Source organism: Anoplolepis gracilipes, chromosome 4, assembly GCF_047496725.1.
Source record: "Anoplolepis gracilipes chromosome 4, ASM4749672v1, whole genome shotgun sequence".
Taxonomy (NCBI): Eukaryota; Metazoa; Arthropoda; class Insecta; order Hymenoptera; family Formicidae; genus Anoplolepis; species Anoplolepis gracilipes.
The window spans coordinates 13,248,952-13,261,801 of NC_132973.1; the positions used below are offsets into that span (position 1 = coordinate 13,248,952).

Sequence of the window (12,850 nt, forward strand, 5' to 3'; positions counted from 1 at the left end):
ATTATCCTCCAAATAACAGACTGATTTTTATGGAATTTTATCTAGCATCAAAACATTTTATTTTTTCTTTCAATTTGATCAATATATGATTAATGTTATAGATGCTTGTGAATGATTGTCGAGTATATATACTCTATATAGGAATAACATTATAAATTTATGTACATTAATTTGTATATCTGAAAGATATGAATTAACATTTCTTAAAGTTTTTCCAATACTGAAATAAGAAAGATGTTTGATGTATTTGATAAATTTATCGCGCATACACAACATCCATTTTGATAACAATGAATGACACGCGATTCGCTTGCACTAGAATTAAATCTAATTCATTCAAGTGAGGCTCTTATTTTTTCTCAGGATTGTAATTGTCATTGAATAGTCCTGTACCCTTAGAATCTCCTAACCAGGGATACTTGTTCGGACATTCTCTACATGTTTCCATATACCTGTTAACATAAATAGTAATAATTTTTAATATTTTTACCATACATTTTAACTAAAGCAATAGATATCAAGTAATTCTGTAATGTGTAGAGTTAAATCAATCTCTACCTCGTTGTTGTGAAATTTGCTTCGGCAGGTTTAAAGTCTAAAGCGCACTTATGTGGATTGTTGCATGGTGGACCTGGCAAGTTCTCTTTTTTCTTACATGACCATCCTTCAAAATTATGCAGAGCTTTAATTGGTTTTGGATCAGTCATCCATGTTAATGCCTGCGTAGCAGTTACAAAGTAAACATCAGGTCTGTAAAAAATAAAAAATGTCTATAAATTATTTTATTAAAAAATTTTTAATATTTTAAAATGTTTTGAGAATGTTTCTTGATAGAAACATATTTCATGTATTCTCACTCACAGCGTTACTACCCAATCAAGGAATTTCGATAGACCACGTTCAAGCTCCTTAATTTGGAACCAATTAGTATGGAAGGGCATCATATATGGCGCTCTGTTCTGTTCGTAATATCTGTTAAAATCCTCCTGCAACCACTCGAATACTTCTTCAGGATCATGATTGTGAAGTACACATTGATCCAAATAAGGACAGTGTCCACCTTCATAACTCTCCACATAATGCGCATTTAAGGGTAGTTCCCAAATACCTATGATAATACACAGATATTTCTTATAAAAAATACTGTATCAAAGATATTGTTTATTGAAGTAACAATATATTTTCTCTACTTTTTTTTTTTGCAGTTCTAGTCTTCAGGTAGTTATTATATATTCATATTTTACATTGACGAAACTGAACCTTCATCACATTTTCATTACCTTGGAAGGATTTGGTGGGACAGGTGCCCGCCTTACATTCATGCGGAATCTTGTAATCAAGAGTATATGGCCAGATCGGCACCTTTAATGGCGAGATTCCTATACTACTGTCGTATATGTATCCAAAGTCCTCGAGTACTTTGTACTGAGTATTGCGACCGGGTTTCAAGTAAGGCGCTCGCATACCAACCACTTCACTGGTCGAAATGTTACTGAAGTGTTTCAGTATTTCACGCATCCCGATCATCTCGCCGACCCATTCTTCGTAACCCTTGTCCTCCAAGCCTTTCTGAAGTCTGCAAGATATTTATGTTGTCAGTATAATAAACATTGTGACGCAATTAAAATATATTCACTCACGAGATCGTCTCGGTCGCAATTTCATGACCGTCGTGTGCCAAGCTCTGGACCATATTATAATTGCAATATTCGTGAGAGATGAAGAATGTGCCTCTCAACGGGCAATTATTGGGATTCAGACGATCTTGGGTGAATATCTTCTGATAGTGATCGAAGTTGTTGTGATTTATCGCACCATCAAACGTCATTATTATCATTTGTGGAGTCTAGAATGATCCAAGGTTCAAATTGTATCTATATCTGTTTGAATAGATCTTTAGAAGCAAAAATAATTGAAAAGATCCGTAATTATATTTTACCTCCTCTGGGTGAAGACCACCGGGAATAATCGTACCATCTCTGGAACAGAAACAATACGGAAGTTGGCAGTTTGCTGTGTCGCAGCGCTCGGCCAAATCCGTGGGCGGCTCAGTGATTGGTGCTGGTGCTGGAAATTAAAAACCACCATTATCACAGTTCAAGAAAATTACACATTTTAGCGAACAAATGAAGAGGACACGGTTGAAAAATAATCGTATAATTATCAGACGAATTGTTTTCAGAAAGTTTATAATTTCTTCTTTAAATCATTTCTCTCCGTATATTTGATGAAATATTTATATAACAAATATTCGCTTACTAGTCTCGATAGGTCCACATCGTGCCTCGTTTTTGAAAGTACAAAATTTGCTGATGTCATCAAAGTGCAAGCCCGATGGACATCGGTTTAGATACGGGTATCCATCAACACACTTCCAGAAAATAAAATAAAAAGATATAATTACAAATGTGAATAATTATAGTAAACTGGTGATAAAAATGAGCAAGTACTTACCTGATAAAATCTTCTACATGTTGCCGGATCAGCAAAGTTACCGTTACCCTGGCCTTCTGGACACCTGAACTCCTCGTCTTTCTTATCCTCGTCCTTTTTATTCTTTTGACTGTGCACTGAAATGGAGAAAGGTGAGAATCTGAATATAAAATATGCAATATTATAAGATAACGATTTTTTATAGAGCGAAAAATATGAATTTTGTGAAAGTAATGAGAAGCATTTTATAATTATCAACTTCACGCACAAATTCAAATTTCATTTTATTGCGCAGACCGAAAATTTTTATCCGCAAGAATGACGAATCTTAGCAGCCTATTCCGATTATGGAAAAAAGTCTGATTTCTTTTTTATTTTTAAAGAACAGAGCACACGATCGTGCGATCGTATAAGTGATTGAGAAAAGTACTCGAAAGCCATGCTTGAGCGGGAAAATGTCAAGGTTGGGATTGCTTGTTCTAAACACGTTTATGCTTGAGTGTATTTATGCTCTTGTGTTCTAGATGGGGTCAACTGACTCAATCAAGTACCTACGTTCCACTTTTACCGCGTTCTTTCTGTCAACCGTTTTTATTTTCAACCGTTGTTACGCTTCGAGAATCGTATGATTACGATCAACAGCCACAAAGTGGTGATTTTAATGAATGGATAGTTACATGAAACTAGAAAAAGATAATAACTTAAAAAAATTTTTTACATTAAATTCTTAAATTTACATAAAATGCATTTTAGAAATTGAATATTAAGGAGTTGTGAAATTTTAATTCTCGTATATTTTCGATTTTAATTGATTATAATAGTCTTATTATATATTACATCATCAAGATAAAAAGATAAGAATGATATTGCGCGTATATACAGAAAGCGTATAGAAAATATATAGGCGGGAGAAATTCCAGAAGAGAGGTTTGAGAAAGCGAGAAACGCATGATTGTGGGCATTCCAATATGTTTGGACACGTGAATGCGCACGAACAAATGTTCGGACCGCTAATATTTATGCTCCTTTCGGCGAAATGCAAATGCATTAAATGTGTATAAAAAGAGAGACGCATATCGTGTAAGTACATAGTAAAATAAATTTCCAAACATTATAGATTATAAATATCCAAACATTAGCATATCTTAAAATCCATTTTACACAGTTCATTGTGTTTTCAAGTCAAAAATTTGAACCTATATCTCAAATAATAATTTATATATATCAGATGTTAAAATTATAAAAATATTAAAGATTTTAACATGGGTGAAATATCGGCATATTTTATCACTACGAGAAATATTAAAATACTTTTGATTATTATTTTTAAATGTTAATTTGAATTCCACAAAAGAATGTTAATATTCAAGTTTAAATTCACTATGGATTTATTTCATCACGTAATGCATCGTTATTTTTGGTTGATCAGTTAAGTATATGTATATATTTTACACCGAACGCACCAAGAATTTCCAAGTGCCGAAAAAGCTCTTTAATTGCATATTTCGTATGCGCGATTGTGCGTTCGCATTTACAATATGTACAAAAAATTGCACAAGTTTTCAAAAGAAAAACTCTCATAATATACATTCGCGCAGCAATAAACGAATATGCTTGAGAGAATGCAAAGTTTTTTTTTTTTTAAATAGCTCGCATTTTTCTTAACAATAAATTAAAAATTTAATGTTTCTTTAAAATTATGTTAACATTAAAATTTAGATAACAATCAATAGGACGGAAATAGGAAAGAGATACAAGAGACACGTGAATATAATGAGAGAAATTGTACGATGCATGATCAATGGAAATCCGAAGATATTAAAAATAATGTGCAAGAGCTCACATACAGAGAGAAAGTAACACCTGCGAAGGTTCTTCCCAGTGACCTTATAATCGTTACGTGCGTAGTACTTTATTTTTATTCTGCGTTTCCTTTTTGTTCTAATAATATTGTAATTAAATTAAAATTAGATAATGTTATCTAATTTTGTATCTAATCACGATAAGATTATGTTCTCTAAACGTCACACGTATGCCAATAATTCTCGTATATTTTCTGTTTAAATCTCGTGGGAACAATAAGATAAAATAATTATATAATGATTATTCACAATATAAATCACAAGAATTATTACTGCATTCTTGATACAAGATTAGAGATTACATCTGAGGAGACACTCGATAATCGTGTAACTCAATCACGCTCTGTAATTAAAGTTCTGCAATGCCGCGAAATCGGCGAACTCACTTTCGCTGGACTTCCTGACATAATGTAGCGGATGTCTGTATCCAGAAAAAAGATTATTTAACGAAAAAGAACTTATTCTTGAACGAACTTCTTCTACGAAGCCAGAACGTACTAATGAAATTTCGGGATGCTTTTCTTTTTCAATTTGTCTTGTTTAATTCTTGACGAATAATAAATTTTACAAAATGCAATTTTGCAAATAGCTTTTCTTTAACTCATCTATTTTTCACAGGATAACAAGAAGGCAAGAATATAACTTATCAAGAAAAGTGCCTGTGTTCGCGGATGTCAAAAAGATTCGTTTAGCGGTAAAGTGGAAAGTGAAGGTACACGTTTTACCAGTGCACGTTGGCAATGACGTTGTTTTCTTGCTCAGGTACATTTCCTTCTATCGTTCAGATACACGCACACGTGTGCGACTACACGTGTACATGTACACCATATGCGCGTAAAATAAATCTTATGTAAACGCAAGTGAAACCGCGCTGATGTACCGAATTCGCCAGTGTCATCTTTCGCTTCCTCGCAGATTTTTTTTGTATTTTATTTTATAAAATAATGGAAAAATTTTTGTTATAAAATATAAATATATATATTTTTTTATCTTTTTCTACGATTTATATATAACAATATATAAATCATTGTTTAAGCATGAAATACTTTTAATTTTCGATTTTTTAATTAAACAAGTATCATTTATATTTTCAGGAAGTTTATCTCGATAATAAAATGTAATAGAATATGAGAACGAATTAATTAATTAATAATATATAATTATTTATTGAATTATAATTATACACTTCCTTTTATTCGCGCCTGATGTGATTGATAAAAATGTCGACCATGAAGAGAGAAGTGTAAAGAGAAAACTAAGAAAAGAATATGCCAGAGAATGCTCCCTGAGAGATACCATCAACCTAAAGAAAAAAAAGGTAAAAATAAAACATCAGTGACGACCTGCTAGAACTGGTCAGACGTAGTTCTGAGGAACAGCGAGAAGTCAGACTATCAAGTCAATGTACACTTTAAGAATCAACGTTAGACAATCGTCTTGGAATTTCGCAATTTTTGGAAAGCGAATGCTGTTAGGCACCAACGATATATCAAGTACTGCTATGCAAGTGGCAAAAGGAATTTTATTACTAAGAACAACAAAAATTTGAATTGGAATTTCATAATATCCGGAAAACAGTTATTATATGTTGAGTAACACAGAAATGTCAGAGAGAAATGTCGCGCGGCGCCAAGCGAGAATTTTAAATAATTTCTCCCATTTTCTGACTTTCCCATGTAGATGCATATAATCCAATCTCTCAGAACAGGAACAAATTAACAGAGAGAAAGGTGATCGACGTAGGGAATACGCGAGGGCGCGCCTACCTGCTACGATGGTCAAAACGACGCAGAGGAACACCGCTTCCTGGAGTCTCATCGTTCCTTGTCTCGATGTTCTGGACGAGAATCCGCGTTCCGTTCAGGTTTCGCTCGCACGTTCAACCTCGTTCAACTCGTGCGATCGCCGCGATTACTAGCAGGACGTATCATTAGCCGATTGCGAGCAACCGATCCACCGGGCTGATCCGCTGCCGCGACACTGCCGGATTTACACCGTCGCCGCCGGCGCGGCACTTCTCGGGAACTGGCCGGCGAGGTACCATTCTCAGCTCACATTGGCTGACCACTTTCTACTGGCCCGCCGCCGTAAATCGGCGAGAAAAGCGTGTCTCTCATATCAGACATAGCACGACATAGCACGCATGTCGCAACGTGAGATTCACAGCTTGTTCACGGTTAAACTTGCCTTCGAGCACCGCGCCTCGCTGGTCTCGCTTTCAAAACAGGGACAGATTACCCCGAGGCGATCTTTTCTCGCCAGAAAACCACAAGATCATGCGAATTGATGAAATTGTATCGACGATGAGTTTGTTGCAGATTATTGGACGCAAATCAGTTCCTATGTAAATAGAATCGCGGTGTGTAATTGTATAATAGTAACATTTTTATTTAATATTGAAAAAGAGATTTTTATCGAAATACGATATGTTCGCGTAACCCGACAATATAAATGTGTATGTCGCACAATATATTAATTATCCTATTAATCACATTTTTATACTATTATATAGATATTCAAAACATATAAGTCTTCATCGAAATACATTATTGTAGGAAGCTTGTTGGCATTAAATCTGAATGTTATAGGATGAAATATAAAACCCATTTTTCTTAGGATTTTAATGAGGTGATTTAGAAACCGGTCAGAAGAATTCTCTCGCAGCAAGGACGGCTCATAACTCGATTTTAGCAATCTGTGGTCCCTTTTTACGCTTTTCTTTCTTTACAGGCTTCTTCTTCACAGGATCCGTAAACCCACGTTGGGTAGTGCTATACGGATTAAAATAACTTGGTTCCCGTTCCGTGATGTTCAGCTCCTGCTCGACTAGGTGGATCATCGTGATGGTTGATTTGTTCAATAAATGCTGCATCTGAGTGGTGAAGTTCAAGGACCAGTGTATCGTGGGGTTCCATTCCTCCTGCGTCTTCAATATCCTGTGAGTGATGTCCGGCAAATGCAGAATAATGTCTCCAAAGAGTGCGGTGTTGTCCAAAATATTAGACAAGGCTGTGATAAATATCTCTCTATTATTATAATTTTTTCAATAACTTCAGATTATATTTACAAATACATCCAAGTATATATAATTAAATAATTGTACCCTCTTTGACATTGGCATCTTTTGGAAAAGAGCTATTGTTCGGGACAAAACCAGCTTCCTCGATGACACTCTTACTGGACTTGATGACCTCCACTATTTTGTTAGCCAGTAGTGTAATCATTTTATAAAGGCGCTCGTAATTGTCTATCTTTAGGAGAGTCCGTATAACTTCTATGTGATCCTTACGCCGTTGGGTGAATAGTTTCTTGACTGTATTATAAAAAATAGTTAAGAATAGATTTACAAAATTAATTACTTATATATATAAAGTATAAGTAATTTCGTAATTTAAATAATTAAGATATGAATATATACACATATGTATATATATATGTATACATATATATATATATATATATATATACAAAATAAAATAAAAGTATAAAGTACATTAATCTAATCTTCAATAAGTACAGTTGCTTTGATAAAAGATTGAAATGATAAAAGTGTGCATCATTGTTTTTGCTATATACTTTATACGTATTTTAAGATTGAAGTAATATATCAATACTTTGGAAAAAAAGAAAAGAGAATATAAATGTGTAGAAGGCAGTTACTAAGAGAGGTAATCAAATAAAGAGAAGAAAGAAAAAAATAAAATTTGATAGATACATAGTTCTTCATCGGATTTGTATTCGCCGCTCTTTTTCGGTTCGTTGATGATTGGTGCATCAATCTCCACCTGCGCGTGCGCGATAAATATTAATGTCGCAATCACAACAACGTAAACAAAAATTCGTCGACGAGTTCGTGACTGGAACATCATAAGAAAATTCTGTCAACGAGCAGGTGATGTCACCGATCTATCGTCGTTTCACCGCGATTTCTTCCAAACAGATTAAACGCGTGATTTAATTGATATGTCATTCGAACGCAGCCACGCCGCAATCTTCACCACTTACGACACCGATGCCATCTGTCGAGAGTCTCTTATCCAGCCGAATGTCATTTTCAGCTCTCCGGATCGTTGAGGATAATTATCGGCGATCGTCTCGATTCGCTAAACCGTCCGATCAGCGATTAAAATATCACGAATAATCCGACATAAATGCGGCATAATCTTCATGTCATTCTCCATAATAATAAGTCGCAAGTGTAAATCTAGCGAGGTAAGAGAATGTCACGTATTTATGCGAGCGTATTGTACACAAAGTTGTCGATCGGCTGTATATACATGACGATTTTTTCTTGATATGTTTAAAGTGTATCATTCTCGGGATCGTCGACGCCAAGCACTTCCTTTTAGTTCCTTGCAATAACTGTCTTCATCGACGGTAAACATGGCGACGATGGATAACGAGACGAAACTCGACGCAAGTATCATCCTGTTGCGAATGTAACGGACATCATAATATTTTGAAGTATTTTAAATTTTTCCCTGTCACAATAAAGACGAGTACAATTTTGGCAGAGATATATATTCTAGTACAAAAATATATGTCAAGTTTAATATTTAATATTTGTGTTACATTTTTAATAGATGTACGATGATGTTACATATGTGGATCCTCAACATATTGAGGGTGAGATGACAATAGGTGCAAAGCAGCAATCAGGAGAGCTGGAGTTTAATACGTTAGATGAACCTATCAAAGACACAGTTGTAAGTGTATATTATGTATTTCTATTCTAATTTAAAAATTATTTTATATAGAACACAATATAATATTTTTTTATATTGTTCAATATAGTTGAGGGATGTTCGAGCAGTAGGCAAGAAGTTTTTCCATGTTTTATATCCTAAAGAGAAAAAAAGTCTACTAAAAGAATGTAAGTTTACAAATAATACTTATTATATATTAAAAAAAAAAAGGTTAATTACAATATATATTTCAGGGGATCTGTGGGGACCATTAATATTATGTACGTTTATGGCAATGTAAGATATATCTATAAATATATATATATATATATAAGTAAAAAATTTATAAATTATACTTATATTAATTCATAATGTTACAGGATACTACAAGGTTCCACTGATGCAGCAGATAATTCAAATGATGGAGGGCCTGAGTTTGCAGAAGTATTTGTTATTGTGTGGATTGGATCTATGGTCGTTACATTGAATTCAAAACTATTGGGTGGAAATATGTAAGTTAGACTAGTATATATACATATGTGTTTTTTAACTTAATTGTTTTATAATTATATTTGTCTTTAAATGTGCACAACTATTCAAATTTCCAGATCTTTCTTCCAAAGTGTTTGTGTGCTAGGATATTGTCTATTACCAACTGCCCTTGCATTAATTTTATGCAGAATTATACTAATAGTGCAGCAAACCACTCTTCTATTTATCTTGAGATTCATGATAACTATGATTGGATTTTTGTGGGCAACATATGGTAAATATAGTATTGATTACATTGATTTTTAGGAGACTTATATGTCTCAGAATAATTTAGTCTTATTATCTAAATAAATATATTAAAATTTATGTTAATATTTTAGCATCTATGGCATTCCTTGGTGATAGTCAACCAGCTGGGAGGAAAGCATTAGCAGTCTATCCAATTTTTCTTTTTTACTTTGTCATATCGTGGCTAGTTATATCTCATACTGCGTAAGATGCAACACTGTAATTAATCTGTCACAAGACTGTTACATTGCTTTGGCCTTCTGTATGAGTTTTGGAAAACAAAAGAAGAAAGATCAGAAGGAAATGCAAGTATTTCATATATGATATTTTTCAAGTTTCATATTTGAAAATATTCCAATATTGTGCTTTTGTGAATAATACATGTGCATATAATAGTCAAGTATTTATTATCTCTTTAGATTATCAGTCAATATGTCAATTATAAGAATTATATTCTATATTCTAATTATATTCTAATCCTTCTAAATCTCATTATAATTGAGCTAACTTTATTGCCGGCACAAAAATATACCATTTCACAGTGGAAAAGGTGGAAAAATTGTCAGATTAATATATATTTATACAAACTTAATAAGAAAAGACACAATGTAGTATGAATGATAATTGCTTATATCATTGATTCTGAGCTGCATTTGAATACTTCCTACACTTCCATAAATTTTAGTGATAAATTTTTTTTTACTCTATCAAATTACAATTTTTTAATTATAGTAGACAATGTAGATAGTCTCAAACATAATTTATACTTTTCTGTACATGTACATTATGTATATATATAGAGAATTATGTTTAAAAAACAATATGTTATATACAACATTAAATAAAATTTAAATCTAGTGTAAAATAAGAAATATTTTTTTCATTGTTCTTATATATGTGAGAAGTATCTTTGCAATTTCTGTAAAAGAGTTTTACTGTCATAGTGTCCAGGATAGGCGAGCAATGATTTTTGTACCGCGAGATAGCTCGTCTGTAGATCTCCAACCTGTGTGTATGTATTGAACGAATGTGTAATATTAATTATATATTCGACATATATAATAGAAGCAGATCAGAAACAATTACCTCATAAGCTAAATATGCACTGTTAAAGTGCGCCTCGTATACATAACTAGCGATATTGGCTGCCGCATGGAAATAAGTTCGCGCCGCCGTAACATTTCCATTACGCATTTCTATTACACCAAGATTGTTGTAGGCCAAAGCATGTCTATTATCACTCGCAATGGCCAGCCTCAAACATTCCTCGGCCATTATGGAATCACCCAACGTCTGCAATCGCCATACATCCTACATAACTTTCATTTCAAAATAATGGATTATGAGTTGTATATACATACAATGGCAATGTGGGAAATGTTATACCACACATCGGCTTCGTTCTCGTCTGTCGCAAGATTCAATGCTCTCTCGAAGCACGATATAGTGTGATCATATTGCTGAGCGTAGAAGCAGCAAAGCCCGAGATTATTGAACAACTCGGCATTGTGTACACCCATTTGCAAGAGACGCCTGGAAGAGGAATATATATTTTTTTAATTTAATATAAGAGTATATAAATTGCTAAAAATACAAATAGACGTAATACGATACGAATTTCGAAGAAAACAAAAAAATAGGAATTTAGAAGTAAAAAAAAGTACTAACAATCTACTTGTATTTTTAGCGTTTTCAAATATATTGTACATATATTTAATATACCTGTAATAACGCAAAGCTAACTCCGGCTGATCATTATAAAAATGATGCATGCCTATACTGGCAATCGCCTCAGTGTGAGAAGCATCCTCCTGCGCGATTATCTTGTAATATTTCATGGACATCGTCGTATTATTCAGGCCCTCGAATATACGACTCATCTCCGTAAGGATTGTAACGTCATTCACGAAGTATTCAAGACCTTTCTTACACGTTTCCAGCGCGGTCAAGGGCTGATCGAGCCTGACGTAGACCCTGATTAATCGCAAAATCGTCTCGATATTTTTGTGATCTTTCAATGCTGACTTGAATTGCTGCTCCGCATCTCGCACTAGTCCCAAAGTATAATAACACTTTCCTAGCTGAATCTTCCACCACCAATCTTTATACTGACAGACTTGAGTTGCCTGAACAGCCAAGTCTAACGCCTGCGATATTTTACATTAGTTTAAAAAATAATATAAATATATATCAATAATCTATACATATATAATATGCACAACTCACATATCTCGCATCGTGTTCATGATAATATATGTATTCAAATAACGGTTTCGCTATGCTCTGTTGTTGAGCGTATTTAGTTATGTTTAAGCGCGATAATTGGATAAAGGGTCCACCCGGCTCTGTCAACATTGATGCAGTACCGAGCCTTAAAAAAATAAAGATCTATTCAATCTCTTTTATTCATATTAAATACACGGACCTATTGTATATATCTACCTAACACTACGTCCTGAACTCGCTGTAATCGGCCTAGCAGTCATTGCTGTTCTCGGTGTTTTCAATGCTTGTTCAATCGATTGAGACGTCGCTGCCTGAGTGGCGGGTCGAACTACCCCGGTAACAGGTCTACCTTTAGAGTATAAAATCATCTATTATCTTATTTACGATATATTCAGACTAAAAATTTGATTTTTTCAGGTAAGCTATGACAAACCGGATTGAGATTTAGGCCGTACTCCTTGACCGGTGTAACTGGTACCGGGGTTTTTCAACGAAGTTCCTGGTCTAGGCATCATCGATATCGCATAATTGTCTAGCAGAGTCTCCGCGATTCCTTCCTCCTCGCCTTCAATGTCATCCACATAGACTTGCAATGTTAAGGCACGCATTTTCAAGACCCACACAGCCTGGCAACCCAAGTCACATGATAATTCACAGATAATTACTATTCTCTGTATATAAAAAAAGGAAGAATATATACCTGATCCAACGGATTTTTCCTCAACAAATCGGTGCATACGGTGGCGCACGCCTCGTATTTTTGTCGACTAAATAAACTCAAAGCTGTAAATAACTCCATGTTCAATAGATTGTAAATTTTCTCGGAATGGAAACTAGTTTCGTCGCATTGATTCGATTACACAG

The 12,850-nt window shown here is 34.1% G+C and overlaps 4 protein-coding genes and 1 long non-coding RNA gene across 7 annotated transcripts; 2 read left to right on the plus strand and 3 right to left on the minus strand.

The window, feature by feature from the left end:
* Positions 1-39: 39 nt before the first annotated feature.
* On the minus strand, positions 40-6,364 carry Cda4 (chitin deacetylase Cda4). The gene is made up of 9 exons (XM_072889409.1): positions 6,062-6,364; positions 2,455-2,570; positions 2,260-2,371; positions 1,940-2,067; positions 1,641-1,846; positions 1,281-1,576; positions 862-1,108; positions 559-750; positions 40-452 (listed from the first exon to the last, which is right to left on the minus strand). The coding sequence occupies exons 1-9, from the start codon at positions 6,111-6,113 to the stop codon at positions 350-352; spliced, it is 1,452 nt and encodes a 483-aa protein (XP_072745510.1). The 5' UTR covers positions 6,114-6,364; the 3' UTR covers positions 40-349.
* On the plus strand, positions 2,419-5,329 carry LOC140664378 (uncharacterized). The gene is made up of 5 exons (XR_012046447.1): positions 2,419-2,585; positions 2,729-2,896; positions 2,958-3,513; positions 4,153-4,333; positions 4,914-5,329. It is a non-coding gene; the product is annotated as an uncharacterized lncRNA (long non-coding RNA).
* Positions 6,365-6,487: 123 nt separating the features above from the next.
* LOC140664373 (coiled-coil domain-containing protein 134) lies at positions 6,488-8,164 on the minus strand. The gene is made up of 3 exons (XM_072889410.1): positions 8,011-8,164; positions 7,399-7,608; positions 6,488-7,304 (listed from the first exon to the last, which is right to left on the minus strand). The coding sequence occupies exons 1-3, from the start codon at positions 8,162-8,164 to the stop codon at positions 6,970-6,972; spliced, it is 699 nt and encodes a 232-aa protein (XP_072745511.1). The 3' UTR covers positions 6,488-6,969.
* Positions 8,165-8,323: 159 nt separating this feature from the next.
* Positions 8,324-10,438, plus strand: LOC140664375 (protein YIPF6). 2 transcript variants are annotated; one of them, XM_072889411.1, is made up of 8 exons: positions 8,324-8,507; positions 8,602-8,711; positions 8,879-9,001; positions 9,090-9,168; positions 9,235-9,277; positions 9,361-9,492; positions 9,589-9,746; positions 9,853-10,437. In XM_072889411.1, exons 2-8 carry the CDS (start codon positions 8,679-8,681, stop codon positions 9,966-9,968), a joined length of 684 nt encoding a protein of 227 aa, XP_072745512.1. In that variant the 5' UTR covers positions 8,324-8,507; positions 8,602-8,678; the 3' UTR covers positions 9,969-10,437. The 2 variants fall into 2 exon arrangements, with proteins under 2 accessions (XP_072745512.1, XP_072745513.1); XM_072889412.1 differs by lacking the exon at positions 8,324-8,507 and having other exon boundaries at positions 8,615-8,759; positions 9,853-10,438.
* Positions 10,439-10,649: 211 nt separating this feature from the next.
* Positions 10,650-12,817, minus strand: Bbs8 (tetratricopeptide repeat protein 8). 2 transcript variants are annotated; one of them, XM_072889408.1, is made up of 8 exons: positions 12,687-12,817; positions 12,420-12,612; positions 12,203-12,335; positions 11,987-12,131; positions 11,483-11,907; positions 11,122-11,293; positions 10,847-11,053; positions 10,650-10,766 (listed from the first exon to the last, which is right to left on the minus strand). In XM_072889408.1, the coding sequence occupies exons 1-8, from the start codon at positions 12,783-12,785 to the stop codon at positions 10,650-10,652; spliced, it is 1,491 nt and encodes a 496-aa protein (XP_072745509.1). In that variant the 5' UTR covers positions 12,786-12,817. The 2 variants fall into 2 exon arrangements, with proteins under 2 accessions (XP_072745509.1, XP_072745508.1); XM_072889407.1 differs by having other exon boundaries at positions 12,420-12,723.
* Positions 12,818-12,850: the final 33 nt, after the last annotated feature.